Below are 21,722 nucleotides of genomic sequence, written 5' to 3'. Positions count from 1 at the left end.
AAGGCAATTGTGGGCCCTTCTAAGCATGGGGCCTTGGGTGACTGCACAGGTCTCACATCTATGAAGCCAGTCCTGTTGTATCTTCAAGGAGTTTTCAAGGATAGTGAAAGGCAAAAAATCTGTATGGAATAGAAGCTACAATTTAAGGGGCGCCTGGGTGGCTCGTCGGTTAAGCGTCCGACTTCGGCTCAGGTCATGATCTCACCGTCCGTGAGTTCGAGCCCCACGTCAGGCTCTGTGCTGACAGCTCAGAGCCTGGAGCCTGTTTCAGATTCTGTGTCTCCCTCTCTCCCTGCTCCTCTCCTGTTCATGCTCTGTCTCTCTCTGTCTCAAAAAAAAAAAAAACGTAAAAAAAAAAATAAAAAAAAAAAAAAAAAAAAGAAGCTACAATTTAAGTATGTACAAGGGTTTGCAGGAATCCAGAATTTCCTAACTTTGTAAAATCATCCCGGAGAAGGTGACGTCTAAGGTCACTTTTGAAGGAGCAATGGCAGGGAAAAGGAGATATTCCAGATTGAAAAAAGGCAGAATTCACTTCACAAATTTCAGGAATAGGATTACTTTTAAGGAGAGCAGACCAAGTGAACTTGAGGGTGACATAATTCAGAGTGGAAAGAGACAAAAGCCAAACATGGAAGAAAGAGTTGAACTATTGAGTGCCTATTGTATGTCAAATTATTTCTCCCTGTGTCATAATTTTAAACACAACAATCATGTCTATTTTACAGATGGCTTAATTGAAGCCCAAGGTAGTAATTCTCAAAGGGCTCGGAGCACTTTAGGCACCTATAAATATTTTAAGACTCTCGGGGAGGGCGGGGGGGTCTAACTCAAGGGCCAAGACTCCTAGCCATCAGGCCAAGCTGAGGCTAAGAGAGCTTTTAACCCCTCCACCTCTTGACACCTCTTCAGTCTAAAGGTACCCTTCCCTCCTCTCGCCCCGCCCCGTGTTTCACCGTGCCGGAAATTGAGCGTCTAAGTACTTCCGGGGTAACAAAGGTCGGCCCCGGCAAGATGGCGGCCCCCTTGGAGCTCAGTTGCTGGGGAGGTGGCTGGGGGCTCCCATCGGTGCACAGCGAGTCCCTGGTGGTGATGGTGAGGCCGCCTCGCGGACCAGGGCGCAGGAAAGATGGGCGGGGCCAGAGCGCGAGGCTGGCTGGGCCTGGTCTCCGCTGCTCGCCGCGGTTCCTTGCGGCGCTGCAGGGCTGAGACCGGCCGGGGCGCTTCTCGCTGCACCACATTGGGTTCCCTCCCGTGGAGTCAAAAGCCTGGCTTGTGACCCCGCCGAGGCCTTGGCGGGAGAGTCAAGGCTTCTCCGCTTGCCTGCGAGCCCACTCAGCCTTGCAAAGCTTTCTGGGCGGTGGAACTTAAGACCAAAGCAGGGCGCGCACGCGCCCCGCTCTGCATCCCCCGGACCTTTGGGGGAACAAAGTCCCCGAAAGCTGGGTAGCTGGCGCGCGCATCCTCGGCTAGACCTCCGGAGAGGGATTCAGCCCCAGTGTCAGGAGTTTCTGCCTTAGGGCGACCGGGCTGTGAATTAAAGCTGCTTGCAGATTTGCACTACGTACTCAGTCTAAATGTTCTCTTACCAACTTTGTTTCAGGCTTACGCCAAATTTTCTGGTGCACCCTTGAAAGTCAATGTCATAGATAACACCTGGAGAGGTTCAAGAGGTACAGTGTAAACACAATTTTCTCCTCTCTTAAGAGACTCCCTCCCCCCCCCAACCTCCATATCTGAATTTATTTTTTTATTTATTTTTTATTTTTTTTTTTTAACGTTTATTTATTTTTGAGACAGAGAGAGACAGAGCATGAATGGGGGAGGGTCAGAGAGAGGGAGACACAGAATCTGAAACAGGTTCCAGGCTCTGAGCTGTCAGCACAGAGCCCCATGCGGGGCTCGAACTCATGGACCATGAGATAATGACCTGAGCCGAAGTCCGACGCTTAACCGACCAAGCCACCCAGGCACCCCCATATCTGAATTTAAAGCTATGAAGCATAGAGCCATGGAGTACCTTGGGGTTTTAGTTTCTTCTTACCATAACTTTGGCTGTGTGTTGCTTACGGTTTGGGCATTGTGAGTAATACTGTAAAGTACAAGTCAGATCAATGGAAATACGGCACTGTTCTCTACAACTGCTTTGTGAAATTGCAAAAAACTAAGATGAGCTTACTCATTTTGCCCCCTCCGAATGCGCAATTGGTATGGTTTTTAGGGGACTGCAATGTCTTCAGAGCAAATAGAAATGTTTCCTTGTATGTAAACTGTTTTTGATTGTAGGAGATGTACCAATTTTGACAACTGAAGACAACATTGTTTCTCAGCCTGCGAAAATACTAAACTTTTTAAGAAAACAGGTGGGTGGTTCCTTTTGAAGAAGTAGATTGTTCCCTACATGTTACTTAAAAAAAATACATTGTAAGGTTTGGGGAATTTTTTTTAATTCTTTTTTACCAACTCAGTAGACAATTGGAGTTTGATCTAAAAAGAGACTTGAGAATTACCGCTCTGAATCATGAGTTTTACTGTGATTTGAAAGTCCTGTAGTGAGGAACACTCAATTTATGTTTTCATGTACTTTTTTTGGATTTTCTTGAAGTTTAGAAATAGGCAGGTTCAATGAAGCCATCTTTATGATTACACTTATTGATATGATTATCACTGGAGTGAAAGCTGCCACACACTTTCTGCTGCATATGGCATCTGAGTTCCCCTCAACTAGCACCTATTTTATTTTTATTTTTTTTTAATGTTTATTTATTTTTGAAGGAGAGAGAGACAGAGTGTGAGTGGGGGAGGGGCAGAGAGAGAGGGAGACACAGAATCGGAAGCAGGCTCCGGGCTCTGAGCTGTCAGCACAGAGCCCGATGTGGGACTCGAACCCACGAACTGTGAGATCATGACCTGAGCCGAAGTCGGACGCTCAACCAACTGAGCCACCCAGGCGCCCCCCTATTTATTTTTAAAAAGCGCTTCACTGGAGAGTTGCAGTTAAATGTCCCATGAAGTAAGGTATAAAATGTGTGAGCATCTAAAGATTTATATAATGCATACAAAATGTTTAAACATGTAAAGACTTTTATAAATACAAAAGTTGTAATTGGTTTTGCCAATACTTTTCTTGAAAAAATAAATCCTATGTCAACAAAATTTAGAATTGTTCTAACTTGGAAGGTTTTCTTTCTTTTTTCATGGGGAAAAATGCAACCAATTAGAACTTCTTCCTTATTGTTAAAGGTAATAACTTCTATTTATTGTTGGTACAACATGCCATGCGCTAAACTAGGTTGTAAACAATCACAGAATATCAATTAATAAAAAACCGTAGCTGATATTTATTGACCTTACTGTGTGCGGAATGTTGTGCTAAGAACTGTATTTGCATTAAACGGCATTTGTCATTGAATTTGTATTTATCATTATGCCTTTCAATATCATATTTGCCATTTTTAAGGAAGAATAGGAATCTTAATTTATTTAACTTCACTGTTGTGGGATACCCTTGACTTCTGAAGTTTTTTGGTTTTATATTTTTTAATAGAAATATAATGCTGATTATGAACTCTCAGCAAAACAGGGGGCAGATACACTGGCTTACATTGCTCTCCTTGAAGAGAAGCTTCTTCCTGCAGTGGTGAGCATTGGTGAATATTACATCATTGTAGTGACCTACTAAAAGTATGCTTTAATCTATTTAGAAGGAACATAGTGAAAAAGGCTTAAAGGAGGAAATTTCATTTATGAATTAATTTTGATTCTTTCATGTTACTGTGAAACTGGGTTCTGTTAGACATTCAGCTAAGACATGAAACAACATGAAAGATACTGTCATTTTGGAAATAAAAATTATTTGTGGAAGACAGAGTTTGTTCCTCCATGTATAGAATTTAGCTAACTATCATTCACTCCTTCAACAAATATTTATTGAGCACATATGTGCCAGGCCTTGTTCTGGGTGCCTGGGATATAGCAATCAACAAATCCACATGTTTAAAATCTTGTTTCATCCTTGAGTCATTCTAATTGGGAAAGTTTTATGAAGCCACTTTGTACAAGGATATTTACCCAAAACTTTCACACTGTTTAAATGACCTTTCTTTTCATAAAAGAACATGCTTGTGTTTTTCGTTTGTTTTGTTTTGTAGCTTCACACATTCTGGGTTGAGAGTGACAATTACTTTACTGTGACAAAGCCATGGTTTGCTTCACGAATTCCTTTTCCCTTGAGTTTGATCCTGCCTGGAAGGATGTCTAAGGGAGCACTGAATAGAATTCTCCTGACTAAAGGAGAGCCTCCCCTTTACCACCTCCGAGAAGTGGAAGCTCAGGTATGGTTGGGATTACTTTCAGAGCAAGGTCCCTCCAGGGGAGGGACAAGAGAGACAGCAGAGATGAACATCCTGGATGCCTGCTTAGAAGGACTTCTAGAGCATCTGTTCTACCTTTGAGTTGTAATTTCATCCTTACTAGATATACAGAGATGCCAAGGAGTGCCTAAATCTTCTGTCAAACAGATTGGGAACATCTCAGTTTTTCTTTGGAGATACGTGAGTGCATTCCCTTAAAAATCGTTTTCGTGTTTTGTATGCATATAGTCCATGAGTAGTTATTTAAAGCAAGTCCTCTTGCCACCCCTCCCACCCATGAGGTTTTGCTTTAAAAAAAAAAAAAAAAGATTTAATGAATTACTATAGTAATTTCTCTGTCCATGGTAATCAAACATTGACTAGACATGCTATATATATGAATTTAAAATATCTAAGACTATCCCCACCCTGTCTCATATCTTCATATAACACTTGTAAGTAAAGATGAATTTTTAATTTATGAGTTAATTTTCTTCTAAATAAAATAAATGGTTAGAGTATTAAATTTTTTTTTAAAAACCCTCATTACATCATTTTAATAAGCTTACATGTGTAGTAAACCTTCTAAAAGACTATATTGTATACTTCAGAATTGGTAAATGTATTAGAGAAAAAATATTTTTAACATGATCCCAAGTTAATATTTTCCTATGTGTTTTTTAAAAATCCTGAATTTATTTTTAGGCCATCTACCTTGGATGCCTACGTATTTGGTTTTCTTGCACCTCTTTATAAAATACGCTTTCCTAAAGTTCAATTACAAGAACATTTGAAACAGCTCTCCAACCTGTGCCGCTTTTGTGATGACATCCTAAATAGTTATTTTAAGCTTAGTCTTGGAGGTAAGCTGGCTTCTCTTCAGCTAATCTGCGTTTGTGTAGATTATCTGCATATTCTCCTAAGGATGGATAAGCAAAATTCATGACTTATTAAAGAAGTTTGTGTATCGCCTTTAAGTGCTGACTTACAGCATTGGAAAAAATTTTATTTTTCCAACTTTATTCCCATGTGTTAGTTCTATTTTAAATAGAGAAATAGATATTTTCCTTTTGCCTATTCTTCTAGATTTTATACATTTCTTGCCTCTTGTTCTTCTTTAAATATTGCCCCTTCGAAGTGGATCATTTTCTTCTAAAAGTTAACTACAGGTATTTATTGAGTCCCTGCTGAAAGATAGCATCTATCCTAATGCAAATGGGCAATTATTTTAAATGTTGCTTCTAGCATTTTCCTGCGTGAACAGAAATCAGCAGCAGATTGATTTGGGTGAGGTACACTCCCATGATACCACTACTTGAAAACTGATTGCATCAGACTGGAGGTATTGTAAATAGAGGGCACCTGTGACTTAGGATATGATTCCTTGGGTGTGTGGGCCATGTGTGTAAGTGATTGGGATACTAAATTTGTATTGGGAGAGTTGGCAGAAATTGTCCTTTTGAGAAACAGCAGTTACAAGGATAGCTGGCTTAGGGACAGTTTATTTTTCATGGTGGTTTATATGTTTTTTAGAGAGAGAGGGGTGAGTCATGAAACTAAATCACTTTCAACCTTGTTACTTTGGAGCAGTGATTAGCAAACCTGGCTGGAGGACATATACAGTCTTGAGTCCTAAGCCAGAGATACCGCATTAGAATCCCTTCAGGGTAGAGCCCAGAAATCTGTATTTTTTAAGTTCTTCCAAATACTTTGGATGCCTGTTTGATAGCTGTTTGGGAGTCCCTGCCTTAGACAGCTATCCAGATAGCTGTGACTAAAGGCCTATTTGATATGGGTGGGGAAAAGGTACAGCTCAAATTGGAGAAGGAAATGAGGACCATTGTGCTCTTTTACTAATCACTTTGGCTAGTTGCATAACACTTGGCTGTCTACTTCATGGACAAATTTAGTCCTTTTGTTTAGGTTTGGTTTTGGAGCATTACTATCCCTCTTTGCCTTTGAACCCGTAATGGTTTTTCTCTTTGCTTGATTTTATTTATTTTTGGAGGGCAGTGTACTTGGGAGGGTGGATAGACTCAAAATTCTTTCAGTCTGAACAGCTTTAAAGACTTTCAAAATTTTCTGTCTTTCTGATTTCTGTCCTGGCTTCTTAGGCACCTCTCCTGCTGGTCAAGAAACAGTAGACGCAAATCTGCAGAAACTCACACAACTTGTAAATAAGGAATCCAACTTGATTGAAAAGGTCAAGTTTACTTCAATCATTATTTTATAGTAGTTTAGTATTTTTCTTTCTGAAATTAATATTGTAACTTTAATTGTATAGTTAATATGCATTATTTTACCCTCTTATTTTTTAAAGAGTTTATTTTTTCATAAATCTGCTCAAATATACATTTACTATAGTTGTATATAATATAGTGTTTTGAAGCCAGTAGTGGTTCGATTACTTTGATAGTGGTATTGGGCTTATTTTTACCACATAATTAGTATTTTTCAAGTTGGGAGACCAAAAGCCTAGCTTAAAAAAAAAAAAAAAAAAAAAGACAAAACAAACACACTTCTTGCTTGTCTGTTTCTGTCTCCCAAGGTTAACATTTCTTGAGATTGTAAGCACCAGTGCTGGTTCTTTCTTGTTAATCACACTATGATGTCTTTTTCTTTCTTCTACATAAACTGTTTTGCCTTGCTTCTTCTATCCTTCTCTTTTCTAATTGTTGCCCACAGTTTTTCATCAGTGTGGGTATTTTGCCACTTTGGTCGCGTTCATTTGCTGAGAGAGAGATACTAAGGAAGTGGGTAGGAGAGAGAGAGAGAGAGAGAGAGAGAGAGAGCACGCACGCCAGTAGTGGGAATTTCAAGGGCGATTCTAATTGGAAAAATACAAGAGAGGTGATTCATTTTTTCCCCAAGTGTCTGATCAACTTCCTTTTTTCTTATGCCAGTGAATGATACTTCATTCTTTCACTAACTAATGAGGCAATGTGGCCTAATAACACTGGCTAGCAGTTTTTGAGGTCTGAATAACAGGCATTGTGTCCTACGAGCTTTCGAGTTACCTCATTGAATCCTCACAGCCGCTGTGTGTGCAGCTACCTCTGTCAGTCGTATCTTACAGATAAGGATAGTGAAGCCTGGAGAGCAGTGTATGTTACCTGCCTGAGATCATTCAGGTGGTGAGAGGCAAAGGGGATTCAAACCCTACAAATTGGATTCCATCATGGGCTTTGCAGTTAGTAAGCTGCAAATGAATGAAACTATGTATCCAGTGCTAGTAGTACTAGTAGCAAGAAACCTCTGTCACTCTCTGGAATGACCTTTCTGTTTCTTTGTAGAGTATTTCATGTGTTGTTAGAAGTTGAGAAGTGAGTAGGACTGAGCAGTAAAACTGTAAAAGACCAGCATTAAAGTTTAGGTGGGCTCGTTGAATGCCAAGTTTGTCTTCTTAGCCCAGCCCAGTAAATCCCACGAGAGGAAAGATATTGAGTGTTAGGTGTGGATAATGGAAAGATTATTCAGATTGTTTTCGACACTTAGCTGCTGGATGAAGGCTATCCAATACAGTTTTCATTTTCTGTATTTGGCAAATTCATGACAGACATGTAAAGGGAACCACGAAATACCTACATATGCAGGAGGTGAACCCAAGAGGCCCTGTCACCGCTTTGTACACTTCCATGTTGGGTCATTATCAGCATGTGAACGTTTCCTAACTCTAAATCAGGCACTCTCCTTCCCACCCCTGTTTCATATCTGCTCTTCAGTGTGGTTCACTGTTGGCTGCAGGACATAAGAGCAACAAATCCTATTGGCTACTACTGTTTGCCATTTGCGCAGAAAATCTAGAGCTTAAGAAAAAAAAAAGTAATGTCTGGGGGACTTAGTTCTTACAAAAAAAAAAAAAAAAAAAGACAACCCAATTGATTCAAGCAGTCCACTGGGAATGTTTTTTTCCATTGGAAAGTTAAAAGTTAATCTTTTATACTCTTTCCTTTCCTGTAAGCTGCTTGTATCTCTGCTGAGACATTTCCTCTGTGCTTTATAAGAGCATCTGGAGGAGATAAGGGAGAGTTTTGGTCTGCACATAATCAAAACTCTGGAAAAGCCTGTTTATCAAGTGGGTAGTCAGATGCTGTTTGCTGTTGGTGTGGGATCTTTGGCGGCAATTGCTTTCAAGTCTTTTCTGAAGTTGAGCTGATAGAGAGCTCAGCACCAGGCTGTGAACCCTGCACTCTGTTTGTGGGGTGTTCTGGTTGAAAGGTAGCTTTGTAAGGTATGACTCCATTCTTTCCATATACGTATGTATGTGTGTGTGTGTGTATATATATATATATATGGAATATATATATACACATGGAATATATATATATGTATATATATATACATGGAATATATATATACACACATAAACGTATATACGTATATATATACATATATATATTTCTTATTTATATATATGTAACGTATAATTATTTTCGCTTCTCTTCCCTTATGTTCATCTGCTTTGTCTCTTAAATTCCACATATGAATGAAATCATATTTGTCTTTCTCTGACTTATTTCACTTAGCATAATGCACTGTAGTTCCATCCACATTGTGGCAAATGGCAAGATTTCATTCTTTTTGATTGCTAAGTAGTATTCCATTATATATATACCACATCTTTATCCATTCATCAGTCGATGGATATATGGGACCTTTCCATAATTTGGCTTGTCGACAGTGCTGCTATAAACATGGGGGTGCATGTTTCCCTTCGAAACAGCATACCTGTATCCTTTGGATAAATACCTAGTAGGGCAATTGCTGGGTCATAGGGTAGTTCTATTTTTAATTTTTTGAGAAACCTCCATACTGTTTCTGGAGTGGCTACACCAGTTTACATTCCCACCAGCCTGACTCAGTTCTAAATGATTCCTCTCCTAGTGTTTCCAGGGATGCTAATGTCCTCCTGAGGGCAAGTCTGAAACTCTTGGACATTTTCTCAATATGCTCCATAGTAATTTTTTTTTCTAGAGCAGGCTTAGAACTGATCTGGTGTTTGGAATACCTCTGGATTAGGTCTAAATAGTTTCTCCTTCCATCTGTCTCTTTTCCTAGCTTCCCATGGTCTAAATACTTGCAGCCTAAAAGAATTTGTCTTTTTGAAGGGAGTACAGGTCATTTTCACTGAGGCTGTGGGGTGCAGTTGAAAGAATAATAGTATTGGAATAAGAAGACCTGGGTTTTGGGACGCCTGGGTGGCTGGCTCAGTTGGTCAGGCGTCCGACTTCGGCTCAAGTCGTGATCTCGGAGTCTGTGAGTTCGAGCCCTGCATCGGGCTCTGTGCTGACAGCTCGGAGCTTGGAGCCTATTTCAGATTCTGTGTCTCCCTCTCTCTGACCCTCCCCCATTCATGCTCTGTCTCTCTCTGTCTCAAAAATAAATGAAGGTTAAAGAAAAAATTTTAAAGAAGACCTGGGTTTTAATTTCAACTTTTGATATTGGCTTTGCAAACTAAGGCAAATTTCTTAACCTTTCTGAGCTTCGTTTTGCTGCTACGTAAAATAGGGAATGATCGTCTTCCATGGTTTCTTCACAGTTGTGTTGGGAAGATCAAATGAGGTATTGTACATCAACATAATTAGTAAACTGTGGAGCTTAGTGTATCAGAAGTAATGCTTTTCCACTTACTATACTAGGAGACCTCTTAAATCCAGTTGTGATGTGGTTGAGTTCAGTAGAATATTCATTTTGTGGAATTGCTATAATTTTGCAAAGGCATCAAGGATGAGCAATATTGCTTGTACACATATACTGAGTTAGCTGGTATTTGAGGTATGACATTTAGAGTTCCTGCGAGATTATCTGTAAGAAAAAGGTTTTTTGAGCAGTCCTGGAGCCATATGGTTCTGTGCTCTTCTAGGCTATAGTTTCGATGAGGAGGTCACAGTCCACGAAAGTGGTGCCACAGCCATCAGTCACATGTACTTTTTGTACTTCCCACAGATGGATGACAATCTTCGCCAAAGCCCTCAACTTCCTCCTCGGAAACTGCCAACACTCAAATTGACTCCAGCAGAAGACGAAAATAATTCCTTACAACGGCTATCACCCTGACAGTCATCATGCTTTGTGTCCAGTCATGATTATTGCAGTAATCTCTTACACTAAGTGTGAAGGCAAAAAGAAAATGCCATTAGTAGGTATAAGGGAGACTCTAAAAAGAAACTTTCTATGACATCTATTTTTTCTTAATTAGGAAGCTTGTATTTTGACCTGGCAGTGCACTTTAGATAACATCAAAGTGAATGCTAAATGAACTTGGGGAACAAAGAAAACATATTGTACTGTATATTAAAAAAAACCAAAAACCTGCCTTAATCTTGGCAGATTTTTGCCTTTATTTCATATGTTGCTGACCAAAAGCTAGAATTCTGTTCTGGATGTGCACTCTTATTTATTCAAGTTATTTTATTAATTTCGTTTTCTTAGAACAGTTTGAATATCTAATATGTGGCTCTTTGAGGCTTTTTTCTTCTGTTTAGAAATTTGATGACTTTAGACATTAGGAAAAATGTAATATTCTAATATTCTATTCACTTCAATAGAAAAGTCTATTTAAAAAACAAAGAGGAATGTGCTTTTTAATTATGCTCTCAGAAGTGTAATCTTTTGGGAGGATTAGTACCATATATATGTATATATATAAATATCAAAGGTGGTTACATATAATATTCATCTGACTATATGCACTTCTGGTATTTGCTGATGTGTTCAATATAAGGTTGGCAAGGACGCTTTTAGTTTATTGGGCAAATGTGGCAGCTTTAGACCTGTGTATTTGTAGTACATTTTTAACTTTAGTAATCTCTTTCTTGGATTGATTTCAGGAGAACTGAGTATGTTGGTCATCGTTATTACGCCAGGCTGTAAAGTCTTACTGGAATTTGCCCAGTTGTTAGACCTTCCTCAGCCAGAGTAATAGAAGTACCTACTGTGTGCCTGGTCCAAGTTCACCAGGCTTGGTTCAGACCAGTGTTCTTTCAGAAGAAGCCTATCATGTAGTCAAAAGCATTATGGCAACTTACTATTTTCCATATAGTTAAACTACAACAGTTGAATGATCCAGTGGAATATGCGGAGATAACAATAGTTTTTAAAGAACATTTTCTACTTATTGGTTACTGAACTGTTGAAGGATTTGTTGTGCAGGTGGTTTTGCTTAGAATAGAATCTTGCATACTTTAGTGGCTGAGGTGCTCCTGTTGTCCTAAAACCACTTCTGAGGTTTTTTAATTATGGGATCATGTTTTTGATTAGTGTCTTAAAAGATTACTATGGTGCTCAGCAAATCTTATCACATCCTGCAGAAACTCCCGTGTTAAGCAAACAGTTTTGTAGTCAAGAGACTCCCCTAATTTGAGCTGAATGGAGCTCAGCTGTATTTGACCCGCATCCTCCCAGTTTGTTCATGTATTAGGTATTATACAGGACTCTTTAAGTCGCTGTAAATATTTTTTCTTGAAAGTTTTAATTAAATGAGAAACAAGGTAGTCTTCAAAATCTTGTTCATCTGTTTGGATGCATTTAGGGAAAGTAACTAATGAGTTTCACATTATTTATACAACAGGTTTGTGTGTTTTGAGTTAATTTTCCATTAGACTCCAGCATCCAAAACCTGTATGAATATTCTATGTTGAAAATCATGACCATAGGACTTTATTGTCCCCTGGGGTCCATGTATATTGGAGAAGGGTGGTTAACACATTAACCAGACATCTGTTTATGCTGTAGTTAGAGTTGATCATTTTCAATCATGATTTATATTAAACCTTCTAAGAAGCATTTGAAGTGGCTTAAAATTGTCAAGTACATAAAACAGGACAATTAAAATTAGTTTTTGGAAAAATAAAAAATGGGGGAGAGAGAGCTATACCAACCCTAACAGATTCTAAAATCAAGTGGTAAATTTAGCTCCCAAATTTCTCCATGGTCACAGTCCAAAGTAATACTGGGTTATGTAACAGTTTTCTGTCAGTAAAACTACTAATGCCCATGGTAAGAAATGTGTTCAAATTTTTATAAGAATGTGAGATCATGTTCTTTTGACACAGAATTCAGCCAGTAATCATACTGTAATAGTTCATGTGTTGAAAGTTTAATGAAAAGACATCATTTTAGAATGACAAGGATTTGTCATATTTTAGTAGAAAAGACAACTGTAAATATGATTTATTTCTTTTTGGTCATTCCTGCTTTGACTTGCCTTTAGCCTTGCAGTAGGTAGGCTCTGATGTTTCCAGACTACCTTTCCTAAGATGCAAAATGTGATTTAGATAAGTGAGAATTTATATATGGGGCTACTTAGTTGAGCATTTTGGGGATTGGCCAACAAGATGCTCGGAAGCTATAACTGAGTATGACCTGCTCCAGGGAGCAGCCACGCATATAGGAAGCTCTTAGAAAGGAACAGCTTTCCAGATTGGGAAGAGAACTTGCGATCAGCCTGGCCAGGATGTGCTTTGGATAAAGTTTGAGTTTGCTGAGATAGATGGCCCACAGTCTTAAACAAAATACTGTGAGCTATTTTCTTTTGGATGTGATGGTGGAATATGATAAAAGGGACTATGTTTGTGTTTATGTTTGGTGCTAGTATAGGATTAGAAAATTGATCAGATAATTCCCATAAGATAAAGATCCCTCATCAACACATTGTCACCAGTCATCCATAAGACCCACCACTTCTTTTAACAGTAAATACCCTGTAGAGAGCATTGAGGATGGTCATTCCTTCACAGTGGTTTTTTCCCTTACAAAGGTTGGCATTGACAAATTCCAGCTTAGGTATTTTGCATTATTTTGGGGATACTATAGAGTTCAAGATTCTTACAATAAATCCAAGCATGTTGATTTCTATTCGTAATTGCTATTCATTTAATGTTGCCAGATATATTAACATGAAGGAATAAGGGAGCTTATTTCAATAACAGCTAAGTTAAAGTTTTCAGAAGCTGCAAAAGTGGGAAACCATTGGACATCAAAAGAGGCAGAGATTGGTAACAGTGACAGAATCTCAGAAAACCAATTTTTAAGGTACCTTCATGTGATAAAAGTTGTATTTGAAGTCAGCAGTATGTTTTCATAGAGCCTCTTCCAAGAATATGTGTTCATCAGGCCTATTAGGTTTTTTGACAGTTTTTCATGTTGTCAAAAGTGTTAACCCTTTAAAAGCCAAAATATAAATAAAGGTAAGAAGCTGAGTGATGGATACACAGAGTCTGTAGTATTTTTGCAACTTCTTGTGAGTCTATAATTTCAAAATAAAAGAGTTTTAAAAGTAAGTCAATGTATCATCTAAACTACAATTTAAATTTAATGATCCAAACACAGTATTTACTATTCAGTTTCTGACAAATACATAATATAAATTAAATATAATTTACTTCCTTCTTAATTTTAAAGAAAAAAACAACTCAGGTTTGTAATGAATGGTTATCTAAAGATCTGTTTTGCCTTACCAGAAAAGAAAAAACAATAACCTAAAACTAAGAACTCCTTTTCCCTATAAAATATGCTCTGTTTTTTATATTTGTAATAGTATCATTTTCTTCCTATGGTACCTGGGTTTACTTTCAAGGATAAATACGTTGAAAACAGTCCTTCTGTGTCTTCATGTGGTAGTCCTTTGCTTTGCTGTGTTATCTCTAATTACACAGTGTGATGAGACGACATTAGGACCAGGCTTTAATGAAGAAAGTGCAGTCTGTGTTTTTTGTCCTAAGCTCATAGGGATTTAGTAATTGACTTTGTCTTGGTTTGGTTATTTATATAATTGAAATCCTGAGCAGAGCCACTGAGTATAATTTGGGTTATGATTGTGGTCTTTTGTGTATATTGTTGGCATTAAGAATTATCTTTTGCCTTTTTTTCTTGTTCAGCCCTGTGGAATATACATGTGCTTTTCAGTGTTTTCACATTTCTTAAATAGATTATGAAGAAATTCATTGTTAATTACATGAACTAAAGGTTTGTAATCCTTTTATCCTCAAAAGTTTAATTGAAGTGTCATTGGAGGTTCAGAATGCTGCTTTACTCTGAAAGTAAAGATGAAGTTTTGGTTTTTTTTAAGGGTTTGCAAAATATTTTGGTCCAAAACTCAGGATGTACTGTTTGCTCAGGGCGCAGCTTCCCAGCCCTAGACTTAAAACCACTGTGATTGAGGTGAGGAGGTATTCTAAGAAAGGGTAACTTTGAGCTGGACTTGTATAGGAAGGGGACTTGTTATGATAGAAGAGCATTCTTAGCAAAACAAAGTAGTTTCTTTAAAAAATTCACAGAAAAGTAAGTGTTTTTGCATCCTGATTATTGTTAATTTGAAATTATACTGTAAGATCTTTAAAAAACATCTTTTAGTTTCTTGGAGAAGTAGGTGGGTTTTGGCAGATTCTATCATTATTATGTCAGTAGAGGGTTCTGTTGTCAAAAAAGGTTGGGAAATGCTTTGTTAGACAACATTAAGTTCCTAGAGCCTTTCTGAACCTTTGAAATGCTATTGTGTAGTTTCAATCTCCAACAAAGGTCTGCATTTTATACACTATTTTCCTGATTTATTGCATGTGGTTTTTGGGGTGTGTGTGTGTTTAAAGTAGGTCTTGTGGGATTTATATGCTGAAAAGTATACTTAGGGAAATGCTGCCCTGGAGTGTTTTTGCTTGTTTGTGCTCATTGCAAAGGTTTCCTGTTGTTAGGTGCTGCTCTAGTGAGTGGTGATAAAATGGAAAGACAGGTCAGGACTCCCTTGGACCCTGAAGTTGAGAGAGGGGTGGCCATGTGTTTAAACAGTTGGGTTATTTAGGCACCTGTGAGGCCCCTGGTCAGTCAGTCATCCCTTTTCCCTAGAATCCCATTTGGCTTGGAACATCTGCACAAGGGTGTGACCTGGTGATTCCAGGTGTCTGTGAGACAGAGGGAACCAGCTTGGAATTCCAGAACAATTTTCCAAACCATGTTTGGCTGTGCTTTAAAAGTGACAAAAAGGTGATGGGATTTATAGTGGTAAAGCCACATACAAGCTGCTGATTTTATAAATACATATGCACACACATACACACATGCACATATACACGGTGTTGTAGAAAGTTTACAGTTGTGTCAGTGACCAAGCAAAAGAAATTTAATATTTTCAAGTTCTAGTCTAGTACTGAAGACATGTTCTAAACAAGGATTGCATATTTGTGTGCATTTTCTAGGATGACGGTTTTCAGTTTTCATAAAATTCTCAGCAGTTTCCTTTTTAAAAAAAAATTTTTTTAATGTTTTTATTTTTGAGAGAGAGAGCGCAAGCAGGGAAGGAGAGAGGGAGACAAAGAATCCTAAGCAGGCTTCAGGCTCTGAGCTGTCAGTACAGACCCCAACGTGGGGCTCAAACTCACAAACCGTGAGATCGTGACCTGAGCCGAAGTCAGACACTTCACCGACTGAGCCACCTAGGCGTTCCCTCAGCAGTTTCTATAGCCTAAAAAATTTAAACATCACTAGACTTCTAAATATCAGAGGACTAAGTATGTTTGATCTCCTTTCAAAGTATAAAACCAGATCTCGAATAGGGCGTAAGGATGCTCTTTGTTTCTTCTCCGCAGTGTGTACAGTTGCATATTTGGAACTCCACACTGTGATTATGTATTTGATAGAAAGCTGGACTTTGGTTTTGAGTTGTGTAACGGTGAACATCTAGCCATGTGAAAAGCAGTTCGATCTCTGTTCTGATTCTTCAGTTTTCCTCATGCACATTCAGAGAAATGCCTTTTAATCATTTAGTTTACGTGCTCAGGTTGTTGGAAATCAAGAAAAATGGCTTGCCAGGGTTTGCGTCAGTCGTCAGTGAGTCACGCACTGTCGAGAAGGGTGTGCCGGCCCCTCTCTGTTTAGACTGTTGGCTACTTCTCTTGCACTGCTCGTGTCTCTTTTCTTGGAGAAGGAAGGCTGTACTCAAGCTTTTATGTTAATTGCGTAAAGATGAGCTTTATTCCTCTTCTGATTCAATGTTTTAGTTTGTACAATAGGAGATAACACGTTTCCATTTTTCTAATCATTTTGAAATGGAAATTTGAGGTGTTTGCAGTGTAACTGTAGCTTTCTAGAAGATTGACAGCAAATAAGATAAATAAGAAATCTATGTGTATACATATTGGTTTTTGTCTCACCAAGCCTCTCTTTGGTAAATATTTTAAATATCTGTCATACTATACAAATTACTATAGTTTTATTGTAAAGTAAACATCTTAAAATAAGCAATGTTGGTCATAATTTAAATATTCTAGTCATGCCTAGTGTGAATATATTTTACTCAGAGACTGTGTATAAATACCCAGAAGTGGTAATGATGATCAATGTTGTAAAGAATTTATTCTGATAAGTGAGAAACTGGATATAATGTCAAAATAGCTATTTTCACAATAAAATCTCAAATTGCCTGAATGTCTATTAATTTCTGATTTATTGTTAACAATTCCTTGAGGTAATTATTTCCATTGGGAAGAATTTTTGAGTGTTTAAAAATGGTTATTCAGTGCTGGAAATGAGCTAGGTAGGATTTTAAATGTTCATTCTTTCTATGATACATTGAGGTCACTTGTGCTCTTTTTACCCTGAGCTCAGGCAGCTTGGAGGCCTGCTCCCTCAGCCACTGGTATGCAAATGACTGAGAGGGCTCAAACAGTTTTGCAGGGCTACATCTCATCCCTGTGGCCCTATAAGTTTCTTCAAAATTTTCCCTTTTGCCCACCTACACAGCCCAGTGATGTTGCATGTAATTGAATGGATGACATACACAGAGAAAAATGCATTTTAGTGGGGGATTGGGGTCAGTGTGTGGTGGGGGAAGATATTCATTTTTTTTGGCTGCCACCCCCCTTAAGAAAAATTTTTTTTAATGTTTATTATTTATTATTGAGAGAAAGACAGAGCATGAGCATGGGAGGGGCAGAGAGAGGAGGAGACACAGAATCCGAAGCAGGCTCCAGGCTCTGAGCTGTCAGCCAGAGCCTGATGTGGGGCTCGAACTCACAAACCTCGAGATCATGACCTGAGCTGAAGTCGGACGCTGAACCGACAGCCACCTAGGCGCCCCCTCCCACCTTTTATAAATGGGATAGTATATATGGGTATATAGAATCCTGTTACAGCTTTGGTCAAGTAAGGGCAGTTTCCCTGAAGGAGTGAATGCTTTTGTTAGTAGAATTAATTTTTTTTTTAATTTTTTTTTTAGAAAGGGACCTGAGCAGGGGAGAGGGGCAGAGAAAGAGGTATTAAGAGAGAGCGAATCCCAAGCAAGCTCCATGCTCAGCACAGAGCCCAACACAGGCTCATTCCCAAGACCCTGGGATCATGACCTGAGCCAAAATCAAGAGTCAGACACTCAACCGATTAAGCCACTGAGGCACTCCTAGAATTAATTTGAGTATAACTTACATACAGTAAAATGCATCAATGCTCCAAGTAAAGCTGTCAGATATATCAGATATATAAGTATTTCTCTCACATGAGAATCTGGCTACATCATTATTGGTACTTCTATCCCCAAAGAACACAAATCCTAACTGCTTATGAAGTGTAGGTTCTAGGTGAAAGGTTCCTGGGTAAATTGAAGTGATTACTAATGATCACCTGCTTTCTGCAAGAGAGCAGGAAAGAAGAGGTGCTACTGTGGAATAATGGAAATCTTTTGAGGAAAGAGAACTATTTGGAGTTATAAAGCTGAGAACCACACAACAAAGGTCTTCAAAAATTTTATTTCTTAATTGCTCAGCTCAGAGGCTTGACTTGGGTCTGGGATTGTTTTGGGTGTTTAAAACCTTGTGGATGACTGTTTAGTACCATGTCCTTCAGTGGATGTAGCTACGACATAAACCAAGCTCTGTTTTTCCTTTGCCACTAATAGCAGCTGTCAGGAGGAAAACTTTTAAGCTTCGCCAAAATGGGAGCTTGTCCTAAGTGAATCTCCATAGGAGAAACATTGAGATAACGGGGTTCCAGTATGATCACTCAGGGTGGCAAAATATGTTTGAGACGAGCCCGTATGACACTGAGAAGGAAATGGTTGTGGAGGAATGTGAGGGTTTGTCTTACTCAAAAACATCTTGTAATTAAGTTCCTTATTGTAGAGCAAAGATAAACTAGTCCCTTCTTGAACTGACAAGAGCTTCAAGAGAAAGAATGAGAAACCATGGCCCGTTTCTTCAGGTATATGACTCAGCCTCCTGGAATGCGTTGGACATCTGTGATGAAGACATGAAGACAGCTGTGCATCATCAAAGACATTTCTAATTTCTAACGCAGCCAACTTGAGGCTCCAAAAGTTGTTCTTTGCCAAGGGAGCAGAAGCTATTATATTTATCCTACTTTTTGAGTAAGCAAGTGAAAACAATACGAAATACAATAAAGGATTGGTTCCTCGGATCCTACTTTGGGGGAGGTGGTCCTTTTAAGAATTCAGGAAATCTTTTGGTACAGAAGAAAGTATGACACTCTCCGAATATCGCAGGTAAGACCAAACAGATTTCAGTTTTATGTTAAATGCATGAAGCAAACTGACTTATCTGCAGACTCTTAGCTTGTGCCTATACTGATATATGTCCCAGTTTTCTCCAGGAGGGGGGAAAATTGCCTTTTTCACTTAGTGAATGTGATTTAGTTTGTGTTACACATAACATCCGAATCACAGGGTCACTACTGCTAAAATAGGTCAACAGGTTTAGTCAACAGGTTTAGGAAAGGCGTGAAGGGATATAGTAAATGTAGAAATTAGGAGGAAAAAACCCAAGAGAAAGGAACTCTAGATATGATGTCATTGGGGCTCTGGGGAGGAAGATGGATGGAATGGAGAAAGTGGATTTTAGAGTAAGAAAGCCCAGCTTAACACAATATACCAACTGGTGATTTTGAGCAAGCTACCTGATTCTTAGTCTACCTTGCTGTTTACTACAAACGGGGCAGTAACAGGATCTGAATGTAGGAACAGTTTTATGTGTGTGGGTTTTTTTTTTTTTTTTTAATTATTAAAATTTAAAAGCTACCAAAAAAACCCTCTTATGAGTAACCTCTGTTAACATATTGGTATCTGGTTTTTTTAGTCTTTTTCTGTACACACACATACACAATCCTGTGTATACAGTAATCCCACAGTACACACTATTCTCTAATACACTTTCTCATTTAATAGTTACAAAATATTATAGGCCATTACATGTTCTACATGACTTTTAAAGGCTATGAACAATTTCTTTTTTTTTTAGTTTTAATTTTATTTTTGAGAGAGACAGACAGCGGGGGAAGGGCAGAGAGACAGAGAATCCCAAGTAAGCTCTGCACTGAAAATGCAGCCCAATGTGGGGTTCAAACTCATGAACCGTGAGATCATGACATGAGCCGAAACCAAGAGTTAGATGCTCAACCGATGGAGCCACCCAGGTGCCCCAAGGCTATGCACAATTTCACTATATGGATGTAGTATTGTTTATTTCATTCCTTGTGATGGACATTAAGATAAATTCCTCTTTTTAACTGTTCTTGTTACATATTCTTAAACTGTTTTCTCAGGAAGATTGCACTACTTTATCTTCTCTGTAGCCCTATGTAGGAGAGCCTTTATTACTACAACCTCACCAGCTTCAAGTATTCTCTCTCACTTCACCACTTTATAGGTAAAATATAGCACATTTATTTATTTAATATATTTTTTTAATGTTTATTTAGTTTTGACAGGCAGAGACAGAGACAGAGAGAGTGGAAGTGGGGGAGGGCCAGAGAGAGGGAGACCCAGAATCCGAAGCAGGCTCCAGGCTCAGAGCTGCCAGCACAGAGCCCAATGCGGGGCTCATACTCACAAACCATGATATGATCTGAGCCAAACTCGGACGCTGAACCAACTGAGCCATCCAGACACCCCTTTCTTTCTTTTTTTTCTAAGTAGGCTCCACATCCAATGTGGAGCCCAACGCAGGCTCTAACTCATGACCCTGAGATCAAGACCTGAACTGAGATCAAGAGTTAGATAGTCGGATGACTGAGCCACCCAGGTGCCCCTATTTATTTAATATGTATTTCTTTCATAACTTGTAAGGTTGACTATTTTCCTATATGTCTACAGTCCATTTGTATTTCTTCTCTATGTTGTCTAGTCATCCTCTGCATAAAAGGCAAATGATTTCACTTCTCTGAAACCCTGTTTTCTTAGCTGTAAGATGGGGTTTCCATGTGGTCTGAATGGGATAACACATTGCACATCCAGAATATGGCAGGTGCTCAACATTATTATTTCCCTTCATGTTCTTTCCTGGATTAAGAGATCCTGGAGGATGGAGATTCTTTTCTTTATTGTATCTTAGCACAGTGCTTGGAACATAGAAAGAGCTCAAAAAGTTTTTGAGGAAGGAAGAATAGATAGGATTTGAAAACATTTTGAGCATAGCAGGAAAAGGAGTGAGAAAAGCTGAAGCCAAGATCCAATGAATCAGCAGTGAGAAAACTGGTGGCTTCCTCAGAAGCTTGCTATTAAAATGGAAGAATTTACATTTTATTCTTAAAACTCTACCAAGAAACAATTTCTTATAGACTGAAATGGCTGAAGGACACTAAATTCCTATATTCATGTAAGTAGGCTTGTAAAGTTTTTTTTTGTTTTTTTTTTTTGTAAGCAAAGGAGTATTTTCAGTATGCTAGGAAAGGTGACTAAAGGAATTCATAATTAACTTTTTATAAAGTGAATAGTAAATAAATTTAAAATACGATTAATCTTGATTTTCACATTCGATTTTCCTAGACTGGGAATAATGTGTAATAATAATGTAATCATATTTCAAAATGTTTATGAGTTAGAACGACCCTGAGTGGTGGTGCCTCAAATGGAAGGAAGAAGATTGGTGATAGGTCTTGTTTTATTCAACATGTCCTGTGACTGTGGGGGAGAGGGAATCAGTGGTTTGTTAATGAGATTTGCAGATGGCTTTAAATCGAGAGGTATTGTAAACAGCAGGAATGACAGAGAAATGATACAAGAGGAGCTGGAAAGGTTAGGAACATGGACAGGAAATCAAGTGATTCAGGCTGGAGTAATGCAAGCCAATATGACATTTGGGGCCAAATATGAAGAAATGCAGATATGCCATGAAGAAGACAAACATGGAAAACAGTCATCTCAAAGGAGTTTGGGGGGTGGTACTAGAGACCAGGAAAGGTAGGAAGCAGGAACCACTGGTTGCTGAATGCCTACTATGTGCCCCAAACTATGATTTGGTACTCTCTGTGTTGATTTCTCCCTCCCTTCCTTCCTCCCTCCCTCCCTTCTTCCTTCTTCTTCCCTTCCTTTCCCTTCTCTTCCCTTTCCTTCCCTTCCCTTCCCTTCCCTTCCCTTCCCTTCCCTTCCCTTCCCTT

General features: G+C 38.7%; 1 protein-coding gene across 2 annotated transcripts; it reads left to right on the top strand.

Annotated features, from left to right (window-relative positions):
* Positions 1-979: 979 nt before the first annotated feature.
* Positions 980-17,048, top strand: MTX3 (metaxin 3). Of its 2 annotated transcripts, XM_049649711.1 has the most exons (9): positions 980-1,095; positions 1,604-1,673; positions 2,287-2,363; positions 3,548-3,640; positions 4,152-4,334; positions 4,477-4,553; positions 5,058-5,215; positions 6,467-6,555; positions 10,299-17,048. In XM_049649711.1, exons 1-9 carry the CDS (start codon positions 1,015-1,017, stop codon positions 10,407-10,409), a joined length of 939 nt encoding a protein of 312 aa, XP_049505668.1. In that variant the 5' UTR covers positions 980-1,014; the 3' UTR covers positions 10,410-17,048. The 2 variants fall into 2 exon arrangements, with proteins under 2 accessions (XP_049505668.1, XP_049505667.1); XM_049649710.1 differs by lacking the exon at positions 6,467-6,555 and having other exon boundaries at positions 994-1,095; positions 10,299-10,386.
* Positions 17,049-21,722: the final 4,674 nt, after the last annotated feature.

Source organism: Panthera uncia, assembly GCF_023721935.1.
Source record: "Panthera uncia isolate 11264 chromosome A1 unlocalized genomic scaffold, Puncia_PCG_1.0 HiC_scaffold_17, whole genome shotgun sequence".
NCBI lineage: Eukaryota > Metazoa > Chordata > Mammalia > Carnivora > Felidae > Panthera > Panthera uncia.
This window is presented reverse-complemented; position numbering and strand designations above follow the sequence as displayed.